General features: G+C 48.3%; 1 protein-coding gene across 1 annotated transcript in view; it reads left to right on the plus strand.

The window, feature by feature from the left end:
- The window catches only part of KIFAP3 (kinesin associated protein 3), a 1,147,560-nt gene that overhangs the window by 233,229 nt on the left and 886,364 nt on the right, over nucleotides 1-27,967 (plus strand). Inside the window, exon 6 of the mRNA XM_069231084.1 lies at nucleotides 10,724-10,823. Within this exon, the coding sequence (XP_069087185.1) occupies nucleotides 10,724-10,823 (100 nt within the window). The remainder of the gene's footprint in view (nucleotides 1-10,723; nucleotides 10,824-27,967) is intronic.

A 27,967-nucleotide genomic window follows, 5' to 3' on the forward strand; every position in this document is an offset into this window, starting at 1 on the left:
CACATGGGCGAACAAGAAGAATTATAGAGCGAACCTTAAGCCTGCTGAAGGCCAGGTTTCGGTGCCTCCATCTAACAGGTGGTTCCCTGTGCTACTCACCCAAGAAGGTGTGCCAGATCATCGTAGCATGTTGCAAATCCTTGCCTTACGTCACCAGGTGCCTTTTCTACAGGAGGATGAGTCTGGAGATGGACGTGTAGCAGCGGTGAAGCCTGTGGACAGTGACGAAGATGTGACAGAGGATGAGGATGTGGACAACAGAACAGCAATCTTTTGACAGTACTTCCAGTGACACACAGGTAAGACACTGTAACTTTACCTTCCATTGCAGTTTTGTATTGTACATTTTCACTGGCAGGCTGCTATTCCCACTACCATGGCCACTTACTGTACCCTTTGACATGTCTATTTACAGATATCTGTGTCCTACTCTGGCTCCTGGCGTATTGACTTCAGCAAATTACAGGTCATACCTATGTATACATTACTGTACGGTTGAATTGCAATGTCTACAGATTGTTAAAAGAATACATGGTTTAATCACTTGACAGACTCAATACCTGTATTTTTTACAAGGTCATTTATTTATGTGCTAATAAGTCAATGGGGTATTGCTGTAGGCTGGGGGGTGGTGGAGGAGAGTCCAGGTAAGAGTTCCAGTCTATTTGGATCACTGGTGCATTGTCCAAGGGGGAATAGGAAGTGGAGAAATAGCAGTTCAAGGTGGACAGGGTGACATAGTGGGACACAAGGGTGACAATCAGGAAAGGTGGGGGTCTTGGCAATGTCCTCTGGCTTCTGCCTGGATCCCAGGGACCGTTTGCGGGGTTGTTCTCCTTCTGCAGGGGGTGGGGTGCTGGTGGCCTGTTGTTCCTATGGCGGGGTCTCCTGTCCACCATCATCAGTGGAGGTGGAGGGCTGCTCATCGGTGTGTCTAGTGTCAGGGGCCCGTTGGTGTGCCACTGCCTCCCTCATGGTGTTGGCCATGTCTGCCAGCACCCTGCAATGGTGACCAGGGTGGTGTGGATGTACCTCGGGTCCTCCCTGATCCCCAGGTACTGTCCCATCTGCAGCCGCTGGGTCTCCTGCAACTTGGCCAGTATCTGGCCCATCGTCTCCTGGGAATGGTGGTATGTTCTCAGAATGTTGGTGAGTGACTACGGGAGAGTAGGTTCCCTGGGCCTGTCCTTCCCCTGTCGCACAGCACTCCTCCCAGCTTCCCTGTTGTCCTGTTCCTCTGTCACCTGAACCATGTGCCCACTGACCCGAGGTCCCTGATCGTCTGGTTGTGCGGTGGCCTGGGGTCCCTGTAGTTGTGGACACACTGCTGATTGACGTGTCCTGGGGACAGAGGTATGGGCCCGCTGGGTGGGTGCTGTGCTTGTGTTTCCTGAAGTGGGATGCTCTGTGGTGGTATGGGACTGTGGCTGGGTAACCGACTGTCTTGCAATCACAGAACGCACCTTCCCCCGTAGGTCGTTCCACCTCTTTCTGATGTCGTCCCTTGTTCTAGGGTGCTGTCCCACGGCGTTGACCCTGTCCACGATTCTTCGCCATAGCTCCATCTTCCTAGTGATGGATGTCTGCTGCACCTGTGATCCGAATAGCTATGGCTTTACCTGGATGATTTCTTCCACCATGACGCTTAGCTCCTCTGAGAACCTGGGGTGTCTTTGTGGGGCCATTGGTATAGTGTGAGTGGTGTGTGTGAGGGTGTGTGGGGTGATGTGTTAGGGTGTGTGCTGTGAAATGCGTGGATGGTGTATGGGTGATGGTGTTCTGTGGCTCTGGTTGTGTGGGTGCTCTTGCTGTATCTCTAGTGGCAATTTTTGTTAGTCGTAAAGGCGTGTGGGTTTTGTGAGTGTGTGTGGGTGTCAGGTGTGTGTAGTTTGAATTGTCCAATGTGGTGTTGTTTTGTATGTGTGTATGTATTTTGAGCGCAGCGGAATGCACCGCCAGTGGATTACTATTGTTGAATGTCCGCCGTGGTGATTCGTGGGTCATAATGCTGTGGGCGTAGTTATTTTGGTGTAACGGTGTGGGTTTTGGTACCGCCATTTTATCACTGACCTTTTGGCTGGCGGACTAATGTGTGTGTCTTTGTAGTGACTGATTGCTATGTTTGTGTCTTAATATGTGTAGCGGTAAACCGCCGCAGCGGCGGAATGTTGGCGGGAGTCAGCATGGCGGTAAGTGGGACTTATCGCCAATGTCATAATGAGGGCCTAAATGTTTCACTGTGCTTACCCTCTGGTAGCTTGGCAAAAAGCAGTCAGGCCTTAACTAAAGAGGCAATGTGTAAAGTATTTGTGCACACACACACAGCAACACAGTGAAAACACCACATAAGGACTCCACTCCAATGTAGAAAAAAAGCCTATATTTATCTGAGTCAAACAATACCAAAACAACAAAAATACTACCTACACAAGCCAAGTTGTGAATTTTGTAAGATGAAATCAGAATGCAGTGCTTAGAAGACAATAGCTCCAACCGGAGATATCTGGTCGCGCTGGACCTGGGCAAATCCAAAAGTGCAGTCTGATTGCGGGCCGGGTACAAGAGTCGCGCAGACCCTCTGACAGTATCTTTGTTGCGTGATGCTCAGTGACGGTGCGTTGATCCAGAGGAGGGGATACGTCACGCTAACCAGCGATGCATTGTTTTGTGGCCAGGCAACATCGTTGATGCGTTGATGTCCAGAAGCGATGAGTACTGGTTCCAGTGCGTCAGTGCTGCGTCAGCCAAGCCCTGGCTGCGTTGTAAGTCTGAGTTGTTGCATCACGCAGTCGGCGAGCAGTGTCCGCAGCTTTGGTGCAGGCAGCGTAAATAGTGGGGAAGCGCGACTGCAGCGGGAGGAGGCGGCACCACCAGCACGAAGGGCAGGAGCCCTTTAAATTTTGCCTAGCGCTCCCGCCTCGCGGGAAGCGTGACTGCAGCGGGAGGAGGCGGCACCACCAGCACGAAGGGCAGGAGCCCTTTAATTTTTGCCTAGCGCTCCCGCCTCGCGGGAAGCGTGACTGCAGCGGGAGGAGGCGGCACCACCAGCACGAAGGGCAGGAGCCCTTTAAATTGTGCCTAGCGCGCCACCCCTCTGAGACCCTCACCACAAACTTAGTACCTATTTCATAAGCTTCTAAATAACATGAATACCACCCGAAGGTATAAAATTAATGCGACTGGAGGTGACTGCAGGCAGCAGGAGAGGGACAAAGGTCCCTTCAAGATCTTTTGTGCCCCCGGTGGAGTCCGGAGGAGACCTGGCCATATTGTTTTTCTCTTGGCACTTGGGGCTGGTGAGCAACAGTCGAATCCACCGCGGACGCAAGGCAAATTAATCGCTATAGGCACTCTCAAGGACACCGTGCCTTTGCCTACAGATTCAGCGTTGCCGGGGGAACGGGGTTCCCTTCCGACTTCTCCTCCTCGTCTGGGCGGCCTTTTAAGAGACGCGCCCCCCCCGCGTCCCACCGAGGCCGGGACGAGGCTAGTCCCTTCAAAGGAAGCTTCCAACCTCACCCCAAGTAAGACTATTATCATAATTTCTTTTTCTTTCTAAACTTTGGCTTTTTAACTAACTATGGGGAAAAGGAAAGCCGTTGACCCACCGGCACCACCAGATGATATAAAAAAACAGAAAAAGCGTCCCAGGAAACCAGTTAATAAGATTGCACGAGGTGGCCCTAAACCACTTGATGACATAGATCTATTATTTGAGGAGGTGGAGGCCATTCTTAATAGCGAACTAGCCACTCATGAATCCTTGCCTCAGAAAAAGCCTTCGCCCCAACCTAAAAGGATCCTAGAGTTCTTCAATAAGAGGAAGAAGGGCCAACCCGTTGACCCTGGGAAATTGATTAATAGTGTGGAAAAACTGCCTAATGTTAACGTCACTATTCCCCCAATCCAACAGGGAATTGTGGCCTATAGCAGCACCACTAAATTTTCACAAACCCAGGGGATATCTCATACAGAGGAAACAGAACATATACCCTTTCCATTGAGTCCTGAGATAAGGCTGGTCCCCAACCTACCATGTAGAAATCGCTTTGAGCCCTTGACCGAGGAAGGCGATCTGACAGAGGCCCATGATCACCTCACGGTCGAGCCAGCTATTGAGTCTGCCATCCCCCCTCTTATTAACGCCACTTACTCCGAATTACATGCTAGCGAAGTTAACATTTCTCTAATCCTTCATAGATTAGATGAAGCTAGGAATTTGGTATTGCAGCTAACCAAATTCCTCCAGGGGAAAATGGCTCAACCACCGAGATGCAAATGCCAAGAGCCAGAGGCAGCCGGGGAAGGAGGAAACTAGGCGGCCGAACTAATTCCATCGAACACCAATACACGTGGGGGACCAACTAACTATCCCCAAAGTACTGGATTCTATAAGGGTGCCGCAGAGGTTAATCTAATTCCCCATACAGCCAAACCTATCAATAAACATATAGGATGCAATAGTATCATCGCCGATGGAATTACGGCAGCGAATGGTGTTGATGTCATTGATAGCCCCCTTGCCCCATCGAATAGCCATTTACCCAAGAGGCATTATACTCCTACCAATATTTTAGGTAAGATGGACTGTCTTCCCTCCAATACCAAAAGGCTGCCTGCTAACCCCCTGACTAACAATCCAGTTTGCATTATTCCCTCCCAAGGAGTATATAGCGTCACAGACATGTCATTGAAAGGCACAGGCTCTAGGCACGGAGGCAACACTCTTTTCTTAATTAATGTTCAGAAGTTGCCACCTAGGTCTGTCGAGGATCAAGAGTCCCGGACTAACAAGGTTATCCATTGGCTACGTTATCGACAGGAATGCCTCTCAGTTATTCGTTCGGACATCCTAAAAACTGAAAGATGGAGTCCCCTTGGGTCAAACTTTGATGTAATCTCAATTGTGTTTCTAGATAAAATCATGGCAGGCCAACTCATTGACTTTGTTGCACGCGTGTGCCAGCACAAGGGGCAAATAAGAGGAGGCATTATGTTAGTCTCCAAATTAGTTGATCCAAAGCAGGCCCCTGTGTCTGCTCTTATTGCCCATATCAACAGGAGGGATCCCAGGGAGCAAGGTGAATTCATGCACTATGGTTCTGTATGACTGTCTCCTACCCAGAAAGCTCCTATTGGGGACAACCTAGAGGAATCTCAAACAAATAGTTCTGATAAGATCACTATCAATGAGACGTACAAAAAGGATCCTTCTCACACAACCTATGGTATTGAAACTGACACTATTGGCTTATCCATAATGACCTGGAACTTAGCTGGCCTTGCGAGGAAACTGGACGATACAGACTGGGTCACTTATATAAAGTCCCAAGATGTGTGTCTCTTCCAAGAAACCTGGGTCGAGGGTCAAACCAGCATAGATGGGCTCCTTTCCTTCAATATCCCTGCGCAGCCATCAGAGAAAGTATCAGGTTGAGCTAAAGGGGGACTTTTAATTCCTTTGAACACAAAACTTCAATGTGAATATAAGGTTTTAGAATTTGATTGTCCTGATCTGATGGGTTTACAGATTTCCTTCCAACAGAATTTTAATGTAATTCTTATTAATTACATTAATAAGCCCGATCTGTTTCATGCGCATCAGAATCACGCATTTTAACTTTACTTTCTGACTTTTTAGATACCATACAAACTAATTCTTACTTAATTATTGCTGGGGATGTAAATTGCACCTTCGAACCCTCTGTGCTTTTTAGCGATCTAACCGCGGAGGAGGATGAACTATGGGGGATTGCACAATTGAATGGTGACATCTCCTGCCCACGTTCTCGAGTTGAAGTCCAGCTAGCCTCACTATGTTTAAAGTTTGGCCTCAGGGCTTGTAATGGCCGTACTCCCTCTGATCTAAACCTTGCACCTACATTCCAACGAGGCTCTCAGACAAGTGTTATTGATTACTTCCTAGTAGATGTGCGACTTTGGCCATTATTGAGAGATATGAGGGTAGACTCCAGGTGTGAGAGCGACCACTATCCCCTGTTACTCACCCTCTCTGGGAATATCTTTGGTAGAACCCTGAATACGCAATTTACAATGGTCCCTCCCCCTATTTTAAATAATGCATACACGAAGATAGGGTGGCCAAAAGTGTTGTCGAATCCCTACTTGTTACGCGAGATTTACCAAATGTTTTCTGATAACTTGTCAGCCTATGAAGATCTTGATCCTAAGGCTATTCCACTTCTTGGTATTCATGAAAACTTGATTGTCAAACTCCAAAGTATTTTTTACAAAAAGGTTATGGCAAGCCCGCGATGCGGGTCTCGACTAACAGTAGATGGTTCAACGATTCGTGTATGAGAGCCAAGTCTGGCCTAAAAAAGGCTATTAAGGGTGGGACCCCGGGGCAATTCAACAAGCTAGATGCATGTACAAGTAGACTATTTCACAATCAAAGAAATCCTGGGAAGACTCTATTTGGCAGGAATTGTTGGATGCCTCAAAAACAAATAATAACACGCTCTTCCGGGAATTGTTGACTAAACGCGAGAGAGGGGGTAGGTCAAATCTTAGGAACCACATTCAACCCGAAAGTTGGGTGGAGCTCTTTTCTCTTCTTTATGAGGAAATTACCATATTTGGGGCTCCTGATAATGACAATGTGGGGTTAGATCCCCCCACTTCGCCAAATGCTAACCTTGATATTTCTCCCCTTGACGGGAGCCTACACGATCGAGAGGGTCACATTTGTTTTTCTTTAGAAGAAACCGCCGATGCTATCATCTCCATGAAACCTGGTAAAGCCCCAGGACCAGATAAAATCCCAGGCGATCTTTATAGATCTGAGCCATCCATATGGACCTGGTATATCAATTTGTTGTCGAATAAAATCGCAGAAGGAGGACAAATTCCCGGGACATGGAAGGGTGGCGAAATTATCCCCATCTATAAAAAGGGTAACGCAAATCTCCCAACCAACTATAGACCGATTAGCCTAATCGATAACCTGCAAAAAATCTTCGCCAAGCAGCTTTTAGGTAGACTATTGAGTTGGGTTATGGAACAGCAGATTCTCTCTCCACTACAGGCGGGGTTCCGGCCAAGGATAAGTACGGTAGACCAGGCCTTTAGGCTGACAGTGTTACATTGGAAATATGTAGTCCTGGCAAAGCAAACCTTATATGTAGCGTTTGTTGATTTGCGTTCTGCCTTTGATTTGGTCCCAATAGAAAAATTGTAGGAAGTGCTATACAAAATAGGGATACCAGCTAATATAATCCACCTATTGAAACGCATGCATGAAGATACATATGCGCAAGTGAGGTGGGGCAATCAAGGCGAGTTGACTAATAAATTCCCCATTAAAAGGGGTGTCCGACAGGGTTGTGTCCTAGCACCACTCCTGTTCACCCTATTTATTAATGAGGTGGTGCAAGAACTAAGGGCATGTCAGAATGATGCACCCACTTTAGTCGACCAGAAAATCCCCATTCTTCTCTTTGCAGATGACTCCCTACTCATCTCAAAAACCCCTATGGGCTTACAAATCCTTGTGGACAAATTTAATCTCTTTTGTCGGAATTCTGGTCTAGAGTTGAACCTGAAGAAAACCAAATTGATGGTGCTTCGCTCTGGCCCACGAAAGAAATGCACTACAAGGCTAGATGGCGTTATTTTGGATCAGGTTAGATCCATTGATTACCTGGGTGTGAGGCTTACTGATTCACTCCAATGGGAGGAACAGGTCAGCAAGAGTGCGGGGCTTTTGCAATATCGGTCAGCATCCATACTGCGCCTTTATAGGAGCACGATGGCCAAAGCTGTATCCCCAGCAATAAAGATCTATGTGGCCAAGGCGCAAGGTGCTGCTGCCTACGGTGCAGAGATTTGGGGCTTCTCCAATAGTAGTAGAATAACTAAAATCGAGAATAGTTTTGCACGGGCCCTATGTGCATGCCCCATTAGCACCCCATTAACCCCCTTGTTTCTGGACTTGGGGTTTAAACGAATGGCCGACCTAATCATTTTACGACCTTTGCTGTACTGGGTGAGGCTATGGATAGTCCCAGAATTGGTCGTATATAAGTCCTCACTTCTAGAATTGTTAAAATGTTCTAATTCTACCTCCATCCCATGGATCAAACATGTATCTAGCTGGTTTTGCACATTAGGATTGAGAGACTTATGGGAGAACCCCCACCAACTTGAGAAGTCCCACGTAAAAGCATTGAAGCGCGCTTACTGGTCCCATATACGGAACAGCTATATTTCTCTTAAACATAATGGTCGTTTAACTAATCTCTTTATTGATTTTAAATGGTACCCAGAGTTCGAACTATACCTAGATTTAATTCCTGACCTACTAGGCAAAGGACTGTATGCCAGATTCCGTTTTGGAACATTACCATTGATGACCCTGACGAGCAGATGGGGATCCAATACCACTTCTGACATTTGCCCTGTGTGTGGTAATTCCCCTGAAACAGTAGAACATTTTATGTTTTTCTGCCCTGCTTACTTAGTCCTAAGGTCCAAATGGATCCTCAAAATCTGTCGGGAACTGAAGATAAGAAAATGTGACCTAGCCTTGAGGATTTTAAAAAGTCACAACTCCAGTGTGTTAATATACGCAGTAAGCAAGTTGTTAGCAGCGGCTTGGCGTATACGCAACTTTCACACAAACAATGACCTTAATTGATTTTTAAGTTGGACAATCAGGGATTCTATTTTATTTTATTCTATTTTTAAACTTGGTTGATGGTAGTTTTGTACTGTTTTATTTATGATGATTGCTTATTTTTGTATTGTATTGCTTTGATGGTCTGCTGACCGAATAAAGCTTATTGTGAAACACAGTGGTGTTTTGCAGCGGGATGCATCAGTTCCAAGTGACGTGCCGGTGTTGTTGCGTCCATTCTTGTTTTGCAGCACCACACTCTCCTCCAAGGGCCCAGAACTGGATTTGGCACCACTTGGCAGAGCAGAACTCTCAGTAGCAAGATGCAGGTGAAGGCTTTGATGTCCTTGAGACATCAGAAACAGGTGACAAGCTCAGTCAGGCCATTGGAGAAACTTTAGATTGCAGGACTTAGAGAGTTCGATCCAGTGCTCTCACTCCCAGGCAAGACATAGCAGGTAGCAGGGGTACACAGCAGAGCAAACAGCACAGTGATCCTTCTTCCAGGTAGAATGTCCTACGTCCATAAGTGTTCCGAGTATATGGTGTCAGAGACCCAGTACATGTACTTCAATGTGTCTTTGAAGTGGGAGAGACTTCAAAGAGTGGTTTTGAAGTGTCTCAGATCCCTTTCTGCCCAGTCCTGTCTGCCAGGAGGTCTGTGAAGAGTTATCAGTTCTTTGTGTGGGGGCAGGCCACTACCCTTTGAAGTGTAAGAGCCCTCCCACCTATCCTACCCAGGAAGACCCATCGGTACACAGCTGGAATGCAGGGGCAGTTGAGTGTCCTCTATTTACGGCTGTCTGGACAGAATACACAAAGGTAGCTGTCACCCAGTCTTATGCAGACCAGACATGGATTGGAGGCAGGCTAAGGCACCGGATAGTTAAAGTTAGAAAATGCCAACTTTCTAAAAGTGGCACTTTCAGACCTGTGATTTAAAACCTCTCTTTACCAAAAGATGTGTTTTTACATTGTGAGTCCAGAGGTACCAAACTCAATTTTTCTTTCTTTTTCCTAACAGGAAATTACACTTAAAAGATGTTTTATTGCAATCCCCATGCTAGCCTATGGGAGAGATAGCCCTTGCAATAGTGAAAAACGAATTTAAGAGTTTTTCAGTACGTGGACATGTTAAACTTAAAAGTACATGTCCAACTTTTTTAATACACTGCACCCTGCCCTTGGGATGAGTAAAGGGGGATGGAGGAGGGAAAAGTCTGTGGAAGGGTTAGGGAGATCATAGTAGCAGGGTGAGATAAATGAGGGAGAATTTAGTAGGGTTGTTTGGGAGGTCATGGTAGTAGAGTGAGGTTTGGTGAGTTAGATGTGGAAGCGGAGGGAAGAGCTTAGGCAGAGTTATTTAGGAGATGAAGGTAGTAGAATGGATTTGGGATGAGTCGGAGCGTGAATGGAGGATAGATTGATAGAGACATGATATATGATGATCAGTGGATAAGTGTGATAAGATGAGAGCAGGGATTCATAGATATCTAGTATAACAACCGATATATCATGGTATCAACTCTTAGTTGTGGTTAGTTATTCTATTCATGAATCGAGGACTAAATAAAGCTGCCTTTTTTCAGTTTGCCAAAAAATAAACTAAATTGGTGTGCTTCATTCCTGTCTCTGTAAGTGGCAATATGTGAAAATGATAAGCAAGTAATTAGTTTACATCATTCCTTTATAAAAAAAACAAAAAAAAAACAGGGTTGATTTCAGTTGGAGAAAGTAGGGCACAGTTTAGCCAGCAGTTCTTCCACTTCGCGTTAATATCAGAATTGTATCATTATAAAACTGCCCATTTGCTCTAGTTATGTTTGCTTTGTTTCTGATGTGTAATATGTAGTGGACTCTTTATCAAACATTTTTTTATTCTGTGTTAATGGTGTAACTTAAATTGGCCCAGGAGTTTTAGTATTAAATCTCCAGGTACAAAATCACAGACTGGAGCCTCAAAATACAGTGAAAAAAACTAAGTAAATGGACAGCCATATTTCTGATTTATTTGGAAATCTCTTTACACATTTTATTGATTATGTAGTTACGGCTTGCATAATAATTTCTGTTTTGTTTCTTCAGAAACTGCGCTGGGTGCTTTAGCTCGAGTACTGAGAGAAGACTGGAAACAAAGTGTGGAACTTGCAACTAATATTATTTATATCTTCTTCTGCTTTTCCAGGTTAGAGAGCCATGTGCATGCTTTAAAAATACATCACAGAAATAATTCTATGACCATCACTTACCAATTTCGTGTCAGTGTGTAATTGTGTCTAAAAGCATTCAAATTTGTCACAGTTGTATTAGAGTATAATTAACATTTATTACACAACTTTCTATTATGGAGATAAGAAAGATTGATGCAAATATAAGTGTAACCTGTCCTAGTACATAACAAGACCAGCCTTTGTAACTAAAGTAACAGAATGACCTTATTATGTTTATTATATTCTAGAGCTCTTGTGCTTCCACACACTTTTCCCCTATGTGACACATGAGAAAGAGATAATACTGATTTAGCACACAGTTGCCCACCCTTTGAAATGTTGAGCATTGACATCTTCATCCAGTCCTATAAACCTTGTCTCCTACAGTTCTTACTAAAGTTTATAAAGTTTTTTTTTCAATTCCAAAAGTGTACCATCCCACAAGTACTCCCTAATGGAGGTAAAAGCGCACTCATCAATGATTTTTCCAGGATAGTTATCCTCCATATCTGTAGCTTTGCAGTGCCCCACAAAGATTAACTAAACAGTTGCAACATTTACTAGAATCTGAATTAATGTGTGAATCGAAACCGTTATCTTTAGTATTAGTGAAGGCGGTTTGAGTAAAAGAAGTCTGAATGAATTGGCAAAATGAAGCCAAAGGAAGCTTTAGTAGCAAGTACTTGAGCACGAAAAACTGGATTTGTTGGAGTATTGAAGAATTTAACTGCTGAAAGGTGCAGGCCAGAAGAGTTGTGAGTTGAATGAGGTGCAACTCCAGTACTGCTAATTTATCGGTGACACAGACAGGACGAGATGAAGCCTTGATGGATTGATATAAATCTATATTGCAAGTAGATTAACTGCCATGATAGAATGAGAAGGCAATATATTTTGGAGCACAGTACTGCTTCCCAATTACATTTTTCATCTGATGGTTCTACACATAGACCTTCACCATTCTTCTCGCAAACCACCCCCAACCACATTTTCCAATCTACCCACTTTTTACAAATGAAGAAACCAAAACTGTTTCTTCCCAGTGGTCGAGAGATAATTAAGGTTGAGAACAAATGCACAGTTGAAAAGGCTAATGCTTGGTACAGATTGGCTGGTGTGTTAATGCATCTAGTATATAGGCCAGTATCTACAAAATCAAAACTTGTTGACATCAAAATCAGTATTCCAGTTCACATTAAATGGAACAGTATACTAGACGCAAGCCAAGAGAATTTCCCTTCTGTTATTATCAGCTAAACGGACAGTCTTTGGGCTATGGGGTATAGATGTCGGCCCCAGAGAAGGGGCTAACACTGCCGAACGGAGTCTTATCGAGATTCCTTTTCATGCTAAGGCGTGATTTCTTTTCAACACTAAGATTAATAGGTGTGCACACACACCGTTTATGAATATTGTCGTTACGTACGGAGCGACTATTATTGGGAATTTCTTGGAAACTTCATGACTTGTTTGGTCTACATATCGATTTCGTTAATTGTATCCAATTAACATACGGAGCCCTGACAAATCATGCTAACCAGTCACGGCTTTTCGGATCCTGAAAGTTTTGAAGATTTGATTTCTCATACATATCGACTTCTGGAATTAATGTTTTTTCTTTTATTCACGAGTGCCTTGACTTCTGTTGTTTTTAGCCCCAGAGAAGAGCTCTGGTTGCCGAGGATGTGGCAGTTAATAGCCAGCAAGCAAGCTCTGGGGCTTCTGGACACTGATTGCTCTCTAAGTGACTCTGATTAAATCTGTGGGTGTGTGGCGAACTCTTGAGTTTCTTTTTAATTACTGAATGGTTAATTGATCCGGGGATGGGAGGGGGTACTTTGATTAACATTCTGGTTCAAGTGGCAATGACCTCCTAGTAGATGCATGTTTGAAAAATGTAATAAAACTGACTGAAACATGACTGGAAGAGGAAGTGACTATTTACATTGAGGCAAAATGCTCACAGTATACAGCTCATTTTAAGAGCTGCAGAATAAAGGTCAGTATGCCAGATATGAGAAGGACAACTGGAACGCTGATGGACTATTCTAACTTTCAACATAAAGGACCATGAAATGTGTTGCCATCTTGACATAGAAGTAACATGAAGATAGAAAAGCGTAATAAAAAGCTACAACATGTATTCATTGACATAAATGGGTGCAGATGTTTGGTGGTTATCAGCAGAAAAGTTAATAAAATCTGTGGTACTTTTTGTTATAGCCTACCAGTACATTAAATTGAGACATTTTATGCAACTAAGATGACCCGCAGGAACTATGTTCTTAGGTGTATGGGAGTCTGGAAAGGTGCTAGGAGGAAGACCTTGTTGAGCAGAAAAATAAGGAAACTGCTTTGGTAGAATGAACAGTGTTATTAAAGTCATGTGTTGCTATTGTTGATAGTAGTTTCCAGTTAAGTTTTGGGACACTAACAAAACGTGGTATTGCTGCATCACTTAATTTAAGCATTCTATTTAGATGGCTTCCATAAGTTGGAGCACACTCTTTTCTCAGTCCAAAGTGATAGCCTTCCAATACTTGGCTGTATATTTTTGTTATGTTATCTTTATTTTTATAGCGTGCTGTCCCTCTTGAGGGAATCCTGGCGCTGTAGATGGTTTGTGAGGTTGGCCTCAGAAGGTTTATCTAAAGAGCCATGTCTTCATCTTCTTGCGGGATTCAAAAAGGAGGAAATAGGCTCTGATGTGCTGTGGGTGGCCTTCCAGGCTTTGGGGGCAGTGTATGAGAAGGCACAGTCACCTTATCTGCTTTTGTGTATGCGTGGGGTGTGTGCTGAACAGACTCCGACACAACAGAGATTCATGGAGGGTTGGTGGAATTGTACACAGCTGTTCAAGTAGGCAGGATCTGTTTTGTGAACTGCTTTGTACATGTGGGTGAGAAGTTTGTTTGTGCACACTTATGTATTATGAGCTACTGAAGTTTCCTTGTGTGATGTGGGCCCTGCATGGGAGATTGAGAATTAGTCTGGCTGCTGCTTTCTGGATGGGCTGGAGTCTTTCTGTAAGTTAGTTGAATATTTCTGCATAAAGGGTATTCCCATAGTCCAGTTTGCTGATGATGTGGACTTGGGTGACCATTTTCTTGGTGTTGTTCTGTAGCCACTTGAAGATCTTCTTGAGTATCTTCAGGGTGTGAAAACAGGAAGGTGCAACTGTGTTGACTTGAATAGACATGTCCAGTTTGCTGTAATTCTGAGGTTTCTGGCTTACGCGCTGGGTACAGGAGAGGGTCTGAGATCTCTCTGCCTTAGGTTGAAGTCCCATGACAAGGCACCCTATAAAAATCACCAATCCATTCTTGTCCTTGTTCAGCTTCTAGGTGGCTACATCCGTCAGCCGTGCAGTGAATTTGTTCATGGGGCTGGGTGTTTTGTCCAAGAGGGACAGTAGCAGTTGCGTGTTGTCTGCATATGTGAGGATGTTACTGTTGTGTGTCTGGATGACATCTGCTAGTGGGAGCATATGAATGTTGAAGAGGGTTGGACTGAGCGGGGAGCACTGCAGGACGATGCAAATAAGTTCCAGTGCTTCTGAGGAGTATGGTGACGGTTTGGATTCTTTTGGTGAGAAAGGTGCTGATCTACTGGCTGGTGCAGCGTTGAATGGCAGTGTGATGGAGTCGTCTGATCAGAATAGAATCAGAGACGTGTTGAAGGCTGTGGCAACAATCAGATGTGTGGTAATAAATGAAGGCAAAATGTGTGTTGAATGAACATATGCCATTTCCGGTGCCTGGTGAATCAGCAGTAATTCAGATAATTACCTTAAGAAAGCATGTCCGCAATTACCAATATTGGCGTTCATCTTTCAAATGTGTATTGTTTAATTGAAAATAGCTATCAACATTTCTATGAGCAATACTGCATACATAGGCAGGCCATTTCTGATGGATACACCTACCTGTTGATTCCTCACCTAAAGAATTCTCCCCTCACGCCAGCTTCGACGGAAATTTCTTCTAGCTCTGCACGTCGACGATGACGTCACAATAACCTGACTCCACGCGACGCCGTATGACATCATCTAGGCAATAAGAAGCCCTCGTCGACGTGCAGACGTCAGTTCCCTTTTTTCCGTGCCTTCGAATAACGTTTTTTCTTCGAGGCCAACAGGGAGCTACAGTTGCGCATCTGTAGTTACTATGTCACAGCCAAGAAAATCTGGCTTTAAGCCTTGTAACCAGTGTGGGGGTCGGATGTCAGTCACTGACCCCCATGAAAATTGTATTTGGTGCCTTAGTTCCGACCATGAGGTCGAGTCATGCGGTCCCTGCCAGCGCATGAACCCTAAGGCGCTTAAGGAAAGAGAGGCTAAATTGTTCTTGGCCCGTTCCAAGAAGAGGAAGGAAAGGCGGCATCGTAGAGAGTCTTCTTCGAAATCTTCAAGGACTCATCGTCGCCATGGAGACTCTCGGCGCCGATCGAGTAGAGGTCTGTCAAGTTCCAGATCTGCATCTCCATCAGCTCGGCGCCGTCCGACGTGGGAGATTAGCCCGACCATCACTCCTCCGCCTCCTACGACTCCAGCTTCACCTTTGTCGGTGTTTGAAGTCGAGCCTCTTTAAGAGCCGGTGGCTTCTCTGGAGCAGGAGATGCCTGTTCCATCATCGGCTTCTATGCCGGCGCCGACACCGCAATCATATCCAGCTTTCCTGGCGCCGGGTACGGATCCTGCAGCATTTTTAAATGCTATGTTTAATATCTTTTCCACCATGGCGCCTGGTGGAGGGCATGCGGGTCCGTCAGGTCCTTTGGCTTTTAATTTGGGTGCTCCGGCTCCTTACAAGCTGACACCCTTCATGCCATTTTTGCCTTCTGGAGCCGCTGGATTCTCCACGGATCCAGTCCACAGTCAAGGTTCCTGTGGCGCCGGAGGGTCCGGCGTCAGATGGAGCCAAAGAGCGGCGTCGGCGAAGATCTTCGGCGTCGGCCGACGCCTTATCGACGCCGGGACTCGAATCCAGACTCCGGTACAGAAGACTGGCTTTGCGCCTCCTGGAGGAGGAGGAATATAACAGACAACATCTGGAGGAGGGCGAAATCTTGGATCCTTCAGGTGATTTTCAGGGCCTGGACACTGCAAGTGGTATTGACACTTCCCCTGAATGGGATTTGGCTTCCCCTGGGGAGTATACCGAAGAGGCTGCATCTTTTCATGCAGTAATAAGGAAGCTGCAGACTTTTTAGATCTTCCTCTTCCGGCTGCTGAGGTGAAGAGGAACCTTTTGACGGAAGTGCTGCATCCGGCTTCAGTGGTGGCGGAGCCTCTCTTGCCCTTCAATGAGGCTTTCCTGGACCCCATCAAGGACATTTGGAGAAAGCCTGTGACATCTACGGCTGTCAAGAGGGCGGTAGCAAGGCACTATCGTGGGGCTCCAGGTGACCCAGACTTCCTCTCCAAACACCCAACTCTGGAGAGTTTGGTTGTTCAGGCATCGTGTTCCTCCCGGTCATCCCCTGGTTTGTTCCCCGGAACCCCAGCAGACCGGGAATCAAAGAAAATGGACCACTCTGCAAAGAAGGCCTTTTCGTCATGCAGTATGGCCTTGAAGTCGACCAATGCAACCTGCATTTTGGGACGTTATATTCATGGCCTTATGGAGGAAGCAAAAGGTCATCCAAACTTGCCACAAGAGGTGTTGCATTTGCTAACGGACGCTCAGGCGGCGGCGACCCAGGTGATCCAATCTGGGTTGGACACCTCAGACTCTGTGGCAAGAGCTATGGGTACATCCATAGTATTGAGGCATCAGGCTTGGCTGCGCTCATCAGGCTTCTCTTCAGATGTGCAGGCAACTCTTCTGGATCTGCCTTTTGACTGAGAAAAACTCTTTGGGACAAAGGCAGATTCTGCTCTTGAACGTTTCAAGGAGAGCAGGGCAACCGCGAGGTCGTTAGGACTTCAGGCACCACTTCCTCTATGTAGGAAGTTGGCTCTGTATGTACTATTTCAAAGTAAGAAATAGCATGCACAGAGTCCAAGGGTTCCCCTTAGAGGTAAGATAGTGGCAAAAAGAGATAATTCTAATGCTTTATTTTGTGGTAGTGTGGCCGAGCAGTAGGCTTATCAGAGGGTAGTGTTAAGCATTTGTTGTACACACACAGGCAATAAATGAGGAACACACACTCAAAGACAATTCCAGGCCAATAGGTTTTTATATAGAAAAATATATTTTCTTAGTTTATTTTAAGAACCACAGGTTCAAGATTTACAAACAATACTTTAAATGAAAGGTATTTCACTTAGGAACTTTAGGAACTTTGAATTAGCAAAATAGCATATATAGTTTTCACACAAATGTCAATAAGCTATTTTAAAACTGGACTGTGCAATTTTCAACAGTTCCTGGGGGAGGTAAGTGTTTGTTAGTTTTGCAGGTAAGTAAACCACCTACAGGGTTCAAAGTTGGGTCCAAGGTAGCCCACCGTTGGGGGTTCAGGGCAACCCCAAAGTTACTACACCAGCAGCTCAGGGCCGGTCAGGTGCAGAGGTCAAAGTGGTGCCCAAAACACATAGGCTTCAATGGAGAAGGGGGTGCCCCGGTTCCAGTCTGCCAGTAGGTAAGTACCCGCGTCTTCGGAGGGCAGACCAGGGGGGTTTTGTAGGGCACCGGGGGGGGGGACACAAGTCAGCACAAAAAGTACACCCTCAGCAGCACGGGGGCAGCCGGGTGCAGAGTGCAAACAGGCGTCAGGTTTGCAATGTAGTTCAATGGGAGACCCAGAGGTCACTTCAGCGAAGCAGGCAGGCAAGGGGGGGCTCCTCGGGGTAGCCACCACCTGGGCAAGGGAGAGGGCCACCTGGGGGTCGCTCCTGCACTGGAGGTCGGATCCTTCAGGTCCTAGGGGCTGCGAGTGCAGTGTCCTTACCAGGGGTCGGGTTCTTAGAAGCAGGCAGTCGCGGTCAGGGGAAACCTTTGGATTCCCTCTGCAGGCGTCGCTGTGGGGGCTCAGGGGGGGTCAACTCTGGCTACTCACGGGCTCGCAGTCGCCGGGGAGTCCTCCCTGTAGTGTTGGTTCTCCGCAAGTCGAGCCGGGGCGTCGGGTGCAGAGTGCAAAGTCTCACGCTTCCGGCGGGAAACGTGTGTTCTTTAAAAGTTGCTTCTTTGTTGCAAAGATGTTTCTTCTTTGGAGCAGAGATGCTGTCCTCCGGAGTTCTTGGTCCTTTTAGATGCAGGGTAGTCCTCTGAGGCTTCAGAGGTCGCTGGACCCTGTTGAACGCGTTGCTGTTGCAGTTTTTCTTGAACTGGGCAGACAGGCCGGTAGAGCTGGGGCCAAAGCAGTGGGTGTCTCCGTCTTCTCTGCAGGGTTTTCAGCTCAGCAGTCCTTCTTCGTCTTAGGTTGCAGGAATCTAGTTACCTAGGTTCTGGGAGCCCCGAAATACTCGATTTAGGGGTGTGTTTAGGTCTGGGGGGTTAGTAGCCAATGGCTGCCAAAAGTGGGGCCGTGGCCGGAGGGGGCGGGCAACTGCACTAGCTGGAGTGCCCTGGGCTGCTGTAACAAAGGGGGTGAGCCTTTGAGGCTCACCGCCAGGTGTTACAGTTCCTGCAGGGGGAGGTGAGAAATACCTCCACCCAGTACAGGCTTTGTTACTAGCCACAGAGTGACAAAGGCACTCTCCCCATGTGGCCAGCAACATGTCTGGTGTGTGGCAGGCTGCTAAAACTAGTCAGCCCACACTGGTAGTCGGGTATGGTTTCAGGGGGCATCTCTAAGATGCCCTCTGGGGTGTATTTTACAATAAAATGTATACTGGCATCAGTGTGCATTTATTGTGCTGAGAAGTTTGATACCAAACTTCCCAGTTTTCAGTGTAGCCATTATGGTGCTGTGGAGTTGTTGTTTGACAGACTCCCAGACCATATACTCTTATGGCTACCCTGCACTTACAATGTCTAAGGTTTTGCTTAGACACTGTAGGGGCATAGTGCTCATGCACCTATGCCCTCACCTATGGTATAGTGCACCCTGCCTTAGGGCTGTAAGGCCTGCTAGAGGGGTGACCTATCTATGCCATAGGCAGTGTGAGATTGGCATGGCACCCTGAGGGTAGTGCCATGTCGACTTAGTCGTTTTCTCCCCACCAGCACACACAAGCTGGCAAGCAGTGTGTCTGTGCTGAGTGAGGGGTCTCCAGGGTGGCATAAGATATGCTGCAGCCCTTAGAGACCTTCCCTGGCATCAGGGCCCTTGGTACTAAGGGTACCAGTTACAAGGGACTTACCTGGATGCCAGGGTGTGCCAATTGTGGAAACAAAAGTACAGATTATGGAAAGAACACTGGTGCTGGAGCCTGGTTAGCAGGCCTCAGCACGCTTTCAAATCATAACTTGGCATCAGCAAAGGCAAAAAGTCAGGGGGTAACCATGCCAAGGAGGCATTTCCTTACACAACCCTCCCCCCCCACAAACGAAAGAGGATGAGACTAACCTTTCCCAAGAGAGTCTTCATTTTCTAAGTGGAAGAACCTGGAAAGGCCATCTGCATTGGCAATGGGCAGTCCCAGGTCTGTTTTCCACTATAGAGTCCATTCCCTATAGGGAGATGGACCACCTCAACAGTTTGGGATTTTCACCTTTGATTTGCATTAGCCATCTGAGAGGTCTGTGGTCAGTGTGAACTACAAAGTGAGTACCAAAGAGGTATGGTCTCAGCTTCTTCAGGGACCAAACCACAGCAAAGGCCTCCCTCTCAATGGCACTCCACCGCTGCTCCCTGGGGAGTAACCTCCTGCTAATGAAAGCAGCAGGCTGGTCAAGGCCATCATCATTTGTTTGGGACAAAACTGCCCTTATCCCATGTTCAGAGTCATCAGTCTGCACAATGAACTGCTTGGAGTAATCTGGAGCTTTGAGAACTGGTGCTGTGCACATTGCTTGTTTCAGGGTGTCAAAGGCCTGTTGGCATTCTACAGTCCAGTTTACCTTCTTGGGCATTTTCTTGGAGGTAAGTTCTGTGAGGGCTGTCACTATGGATCCATATCCCTTCACAAACCTCCTGTAGTACCCAGTCTAGCCATGGAATGCCCTGACTTGAGTCTGGGTTTTTGGAGCTGCCCAGTCCAGAATAGTCTGGATCTTAGGCTGGGAGTGGCTGAACTTGGCCTCCAACTACAAGGTGTCCCAAGTAAACCACAGTTCCCTGCCCTATGTGGCATTTGGATGCCTTGATGGAGAGGCCTGCTGCTTGCAGGGCCTTCAAAACCTTCTTCAGGTGGACCAGGTTCTCCTTTTCTTGCTGTGTTGAAACTGGTTCCCCAATTTTCTTTCCTTTTCTCTTGGAGGGTTGGGCCCTTTATCCAGGCTCCAACACCACTTTTTCACCCTGAGCCTTGCACTATGCCCTTGTCTTGACACACACCAGTTCAGGGATACCCAGCATGGCTGCATGGGTTTTGAGTTCTACCTCAGCCCATGCTGAGGACTCCAGGTCATTTCCAAGCAAACAGTCTACAGGGATATTTGAGGAGACCACCACCTGTTTCAGGCCATTGACCCCTCCCCACTCTAAAGTTACCATAGCCATGAGATGTGTTTAGTCTGATTGTCAGCGTCGGTGACTGGATAAGTTTGTCCAGCCAGGTATTGACCAGGGGAAACCAGTTTCTCTGTCACCATGGTGACACTGGCACCTGTATCCCTCAGGCCTTCTACTCTTTGCCCATTAATTAAGAGTTGCTGCCTGTATTTTTGCATATTAGGGGGCCAGGCAGCCAGTGTGGCTAAATCCACCCCACCCTCAGAGACTAGTGTAGCTTCAGTGTGAACCCTGATTTGCTCTGGGCACACTGTTGATCCCACTTGGAGACTGGCCATTCCAGTGTTAGCTGGAGTAGAGTTAGAAGTGGAACCTTTCTTGGGACAGGCCTTGTCTCCAGTTTGGTGTCCTTGCTGATTACAGCTATGACACTAGGTCTTTTTGGGATCAAAGTTTTTACCCTTGTACCCAAAATTGGATTGTGAAGAGGCTCTGGACCCTCCCTCCTGAGCAGGTTTTTGGGGCCCTATAGAAGACTCTTTACTTCTTCCCTTGGATGTCTCAACACTCTTCCCCTGGGGAGTCTTTGTGACCCCTTTCTTTTGGTCACCCCCTGTGGAAGTCTTGGTCACCCTAGTCTTGACCCAATGGTCCGCCTTCTTTCCCAATTCTTGGGGAGAAATTGGTCCTAGGTCTACCAGATGCTGATGCAGTTTTTCATTGAAACAATTACTTAACAGGTGTTCTTTCACAAATAAATTGTACAGCCCATCATAATCATTTACACCACTGCCTTGAATCCAACCATCCATTGTTTTTACTTAGTAGTCAACAAAATCAACCCAGGTCTGGCTCGAGGATTTTTGAGCCCCCCGAACCTAATTCTAAACTCCTCAGTTGAGAATCCAAAGCCCTCAATCAGGGTCGCCTTCATGAGGTCATAGGATTCTGCATCTTTTCCAGAGAGTGTGAGGAGTCTATCCCTACACTTTCCAGTGAACATTTCCCAAAGGAGAGCACCCCAATGAGATCTGTTTACTTTTCTGGTTGCTCAAGCCCTCTCAAAAGCTGTGAACCATTTGGTGATGTCATCACCATCTTCATATTTAGTTACAATCCCTTTTGGGATTTTCAACATGTCAGGAGAATCTCTGACCCTATTTATGTTGCTGCCACCATTGATGGGACCAAAACCCATCTCTTGTCTTTCCCTTTCTATGGCTAGGAGCTGTTTCTCCAAAGCCAATCTTTTGGCCATCCTGGCTAGCAGGAGGTCCTCTTCATTGAGGCTGCCCTCAATGCTTCCAGAGTTGCTGGACTCTCCTGTGAGAGAAGCAGCATCTCTGACTATCACTTGTGGAGACAGGGTTTGAGGGACCCTGTTCTCACTAATTAGGAGTGGGAAATCCTCCACATCACTAGCGTCCCCCTCTGAGAAGGTATCCTCAGAGGGGTTGTTCTTAGCAAACTCTGCCAAACGCTCCTGGAGCTGTATTTTGGTAGGGTTTGAACCAGTTTTAATCTTTTTGATTTTGCAGAGAGACCTTAACTCTGACATCCTAAGATGCAGGTAAGGGGTGAAGTTGAGTTCCATCACTATCTCTTCTGCATTAGACATTAAGGGGGTCATTACAACCCTGGCGGATGGTGTTAAAGCAGCGGTAATACCGCAAACAGGCCGGCGGAACAAAAAAGGGAATTATGACCGTGGCGGAAACCGCCAACATAGACAGCCACTTTAACACTCCGACCGCCACGGCGGTACAGACAAGCAGCTCGGCGGTCACCGCCAACAGACAGGTGGGAGACAAAGTACCGCCCACAGTATTACAACAGGCCAATCCGCTACCTTTTCCGGGGCGGATTCACCGTGGATAAAAACACGGCGGAAACAACTTTTGCAATGGGAAAAAGCTCACCTGAACACACTCCACGAGGAAGGAGGACACTATGGAGCCAGAACTCCAAATACTCCCTGCGCTTGTCTTCCTGCTCCTCTACGAACATCAGCAAGGGCGGCGCCGAAGACAACAGTGAGTACTGCACCTACGACATAGGGGAGGGGGGAGGCAAAAGTCAGGGACACACACACGCAACACCCCCACCCACACCCCGACCCTCGCACACTACAACACACACACCAATGCATTACCAAGCATCACAGGAACAACCCCCAACCCCCCCGGAAGAATGCAAAGACAAAAGGAAATTCAGTACAACCATTGCAATGTATCAAAATACAGTAAGCTCATATATACATAAATATATACACATTCCAAATATATATATATCACGATTAGTAGTGCAGGTATGCACATTTCAATGTCCGTGGACCACTGGGCCCGAAATGCATGGGCGAGGCCCACACATGATACCTGTCCAGAAACGGAGAGAACACTGCAGGGGCATCAGATAGAAATACAACAGGCACCTCAGGGGGAAGGGAAAGGGGGGGCACCTCAGCCGGATGACAGCACCACGCTAGATCCACGACAGAGCTCCATGCCCATTGATGTATCCTGGGGAGTGCAAAGCCACAGTCTCACAAGTCTTTGCAGTGGGTGGTTTGCCCACTGTACCATCCTGGGGAGTGCAAAGCCACAGTCTCACAAGACTTTGCAGTGGGTGGGTTGCCCACTGTACCATCCTGGGGAGTGCAAAGCCACCGTCTCACAAGTCTTTGCAGTGGGTGGGTTGCCCACTGTACCATCCTGGGGAGTGCAAAGCCACAGACTCTCAAGTGGATAACAGTCTCCATTGGTTTTGGAGGGGGACTGGTGCCCAGAGTGCTTCATCCTGTTAAGGACAGACGGAGTGGATGCTGTTCTCCACTGGTTCTGGAGGGGGACTGGTGCCCAGAGTGCTTCATCCTGTTAAGGACAGATGGAGTGGATGCTGTTCTCCACTGGTTCTGGAGGGGGACTGGTGCCCACAGTGCATCACGCTCCCCGTGACGGTCCCAGTTCCGTCACTGCCCCTGCCGCACATGGGCTAACGATGCTTGAGTTGGCGGTGCTTTGCCCTGTTCAGCAGTGCTTGCCCTGTTCAGCGGTGCTTACCAAGGCGGTCTTTGCCCTGTTCAGCGGTGCTTGGCCTGTTCAGCGGTGCTTGACTTTGCTGTCTCTGACCTGTGCAGTGGTGTGTGCCATGGCGGTCCCTCATTCCACAGGTTGGCTGTGGCTGCCGGGGCCCTCCTGGGCACTGACTCTGGCGGTGGTTTCCGGACCAGTGACGATTGTGCTGCCCTCCTGGGCACTGACTCTGGCGGTGGTCTCCGGACCAGTGACGATTGTGCAGCCCTCCTGGGCACTGACTCTGGCGGTGGTCTCCGGACCAGTGACGATTGTGCAGCCCTCCTGGGCACTGACTCTGGCGGTGGTCTCCGGACCAGTGACGATGGGGCTGGCGGTGGCGTCCTGGGCAGCGGGGAGGATGGCGGTCTTCTCCGCCGTGCTCCTCTTCCCAGACTTTGGCGACTTCTTCTGCCCCTTCCCCACCTTGGGAGGAGTCACAGCTGACTCAACACTCCCCCGGGACCCTTGTGAGCGGTGGACTGGCAGTGCTTTGGCTCCGTGTCACACTGGCTGCCCTGGTGCCCGGTGCACTCCACATACCTCTAACAGGCACCATTGGTACCAGACTTTTTTTTGGCTGAGGTGCTAGTACGGGACCTATGAATTGGAGGGGGGGGATGGTGGGACAGAGGTCAAGGTTGCTAAGGAAAAGTTTCTGACGAACACTGGGACGGGTAGCTGGAGGGGGTCTGGGAGTGGAGGAAGAGGAGGTGGTTGTAGGAGGTGTAACTTTTGATGCTTTGGGTGCAGGTGCATGTTCTGGAGGCTGTCGTGAGGTGGATGGATGTTGGGTGGTGTGTGTGCCCGCGTTTGTGTACTTTGGGAGGGGGCGTCACAGACACACTGGGAGAGGACACAGGGGACGTGTAAATGGTAGTGGGGGTGGTGAGTGCAGGTGAGCGGGGTGTGGTGCTGGGTGTTCTGGTGCGAGTCCTAGTGGCTGTAGTGGTAGTGCATGCAGGTGAGAGTGTAGACGAGACTGGGAGGGAGGAGGGAGACAACGAGGAGGGGGACACAGTGGAGGCAGTGGATGTTGCTGTGTCTGTATGTGGGTGATGCTTGTGTGAGTGCCTGTGGGATGTGTGGTGCATATGTTTGCCTCAGCTGCCCTTGTGTGTTGACGTGTGTGCAGGCTGGTCTGATGGTGTGCTTCGGATAGGCTGAGGTACAGGGGATTGGGTCTGGGTGGAGGAAGTTGGATGGGGGAGGCTAGACACAGGGACAATGGCTGCCATCAGTGCTGAGGCCACGGATTGCAGGGTTCAATGATGGGCAGCCTGACCAGAATGAATGCCCTCCAGGAATGCATTAGTGTGTTGCAACTCCCTTTCTACACCCTGGATAGCATTCACAATGGTAGACTGCCCAACAGTGAGGGACCTGAGGAGGTCAATGGCCTCCTCACTGAGGGCAGCAGGGGTGACAGAGGCAGGGGCTGAGGTGCATGGGGCGAGGGTGATGCCCACCCTCCTGGGTGAGCGGGCACGGGGCGAAGGCTGAGGGGCTGCTGGGAGGGCGGTGCTGGTAGGGGGGGTGGCGGCTGTACCTGTAGAAGTGGGGGGCACAGATTTTGCCGCCACCACAAGGGAGCTCCCATCTGAGGACGATTCCGTGTCGCTGGTTGCTGATCCGGTGACCTCCGTGAAGCTCCCCTCGCCCTCCGTCCCACTGGTGTATTCATAGTCCGAGGTGTGGCCCTCCATGGCCATGTGGGATGCAGCCCCCTCGTGCTCCGGTGCCCCTGTACCTCCGCCTGATGATGCTGATGCACAAGAGAACAGGGAGAGCACAAAAAGGGGTGGGGAAACAGAAGAAAGACAGGTTGAGTGCATGGCTTACAGCTACTGTTGGCGGACAATACAGACACAGCAGCCCCCTGCACTACGCCACGCTCTTGGGCTCTACAGATGCAGTTCCTGGGATATGGCCTACATGGCTATGATAGATATCTGCACACTTAGATGACACAGGGGCATGTATACCTGTACTTGGCACTCTACAGAGGTGGGGTGGAGTGCCACATGGCCTGCATTACGGAGCGGCCTAGCCTACGGAACTCGCCCTGGCCTAGGGAAACCCACAGCCCTCCTCCCCCACCAAGACCCCTCCACTGCATGCAAAGTCCTGAGAATGTGAGTGTACTCACCCCCTTGTGTCTGCTGTGATGCCCTCATGCGCCCATCCAATTCAGGGTGGGCCACCGCCAGGATCCGGAACATCAGGGGGGTCATGGTGCGACGGGCACCCCTCCCACGTTGGGAGGCCATCCCCTTCTGAGCCTCCGCCGTCTTCTTGCTCCAGCGGCGAATGTCCTCCCGTCTTTTACGGCAGTGGGTGCTCAGTCTCTGGTGGACCCCCAGGGTCCAGACGTCCTTGGCGATGGCACTCCAAATATCCTTCTTCTGGTGGGCGCTGACCTACATGACATGTACAGGGGAAGAAGTGAAGTCATTACCAACTGCACCGTCGAAGTGAGTGGCCCACATCCCTGCCCTTGCCATGTGGCACATACATTCACACTCCTTCATGCTCGCAGAACTCTGCCCCATTCCTACTTACATCCAGCCCTCTCCACCCAGGCATAGCCCATACAACTTGCACCCAATGTACTCACCTGTTGGTCTGGAGGACCGTAGAGTAGCGTGTACTGGGGGAGGACCCCGTCCACGAGCTTCTCCAACTCCTGTGCAGTGAAGGCAGGGGCCCTTTCCCGAGACGCACGTGCCATTGTCTCTTCCAGACCGAGGTCACAGCAGCACTTGCAGTGTAGGTCCTCTCCTGTCGAAGATCAGGTATCGAGTGATTGAACAGATAGAAAATGGTGGTCACGTCCGCGGCGGTGCGTATCATCACCGCTGGCGCACTTCGCCATTGGCTCCTGGGACCCATAGGGTCCTATGTTAACCAATGCAGCATTGCGCCGCGGTCTACGACTGCCTACCGTGACGGTGTAGAACGCCAGCGCAGTTACCTCACATCCCATTGTCCCACTTTAGAGGTCAGGCATCCGACATTTCAGGGGCCCACATGGCTTCATTTTTAACTGTGTCACACATACCTAGGCCTGGACTCAACACACATACTGAAAGCTTTTTGTATTTTGTGTCGTGTTCTGTGTAGCTGTGGGTACATACCTCTGAATTGGTTGACTCTGTGGTCGCTGTTGTCCTTCCTAGGCACCGTCAGCTGGGACATGTGAGGAGATGGCGGAATCCTCCGGTGTACCGACCGCTGGTGGACCTGTTGACAATGGAGGAGCGACATTTAATCATCACCTACAGGTTTGACCGTGCCACAATCCAGGAACTGTGTACCCAGTTGGAGCCAGACCTTATGTCACCAATCCGCCATCCCACAGGAATCCCCCCTCAAGTGCATGTGCTATCAGTGCTCCATTTCCTAGCAAGTGGGTCATTTCAAACAACAGTGGCCATGGCATCAGGGATGTCCCAGCCTATGGTTTCAAACGTGTTGTCCAGAGTGTTGTCTGCCCTGCTGAAACACATGAGGAGATACATTGTTTTCCCTCAGGTGGAGGATTTGGCTACAGTTAAAGGTGACTTCTATGCCCTGGGACATATCCCTAACATCATAGGTGCCATTGATGGGACCCATGTAGCTCTGGTCCCCCCAGCAGGAGTGAACAGGTGTACAGGAACCAGAAGAGTTATCATTCGATGAATGTACAGATGGTATGTTTGGCAGGCCAGTACATCTCCCAGGTAAATGCTATGTTCCCTGGCTCAGTGCATGACGCCTACATCCTGCGGAATAGCAGCATCCCTTATGTGATGGGTCAACTCCAGAGGCACCGGGTGTGGCTATTAGGGGACTCTGGTTACCCCAACCTGTCATGGCTACTGACCCCAGTGAGGAATCCCAGGACCAGGGCAGAGGAACGCTACAATGAGGCCCATGGGCGGACTAGGAGGGTGATCCAACGCACCTTCGGCCTCCTGAAGGCCAGGTTCAGGTGCCTGCATATGACAGGTGGTTCCCTATTCTACTCACCAAGGAAGGTGTGCCAGATCATCATCGCCTGCTCTATGCTTCACAATCTTGCTTTGTGACGCCAGGTGCCTTTTCTGCAGGAGGATGGTCCAGATGACAGTGTTGTGGCATCTGTGGAGCCTGTGGACAGTGATGAGGAAGAAGCTGAGGAAGAAGATATTGACCACAGGGACTCTGTCATACAGCAATATTTCCAGTGACACACATGTGAGAACAATTTCTTTACTAGTACATTTACTTTCACACTTCTACCTCTATCCTGTCTGTCAATTTGAAGCAGTATTTGGTAACTGAGTTGTAAATTTCCATTACGGTTTCACAGGTGTGGTTACCAACGTGTGTCATCTGCTTGCATCCTTCATGGACTTGTGATGTGTGACATAGGTATGTTTACATTACAATCTTCGAAAGGATTTTGTCATTGTCATAGATAATACAAATTTAAAAAATCACAGACTGACTCCAGATTGTTTTGTGGTTCAAGGGTGTTTATTGACGTGCTAATTATTGGAGGGGGTGGCAAAATGGTGATG

This window comes from Pleurodeles waltl, chromosome 4_2 (genome assembly GCF_031143425.1).
Source record: "Pleurodeles waltl isolate 20211129_DDA chromosome 4_2, aPleWal1.hap1.20221129, whole genome shotgun sequence".
Taxonomy (NCBI): domain Eukaryota; kingdom Metazoa; phylum Chordata; class Amphibia; order Caudata; family Salamandridae; genus Pleurodeles; species Pleurodeles waltl.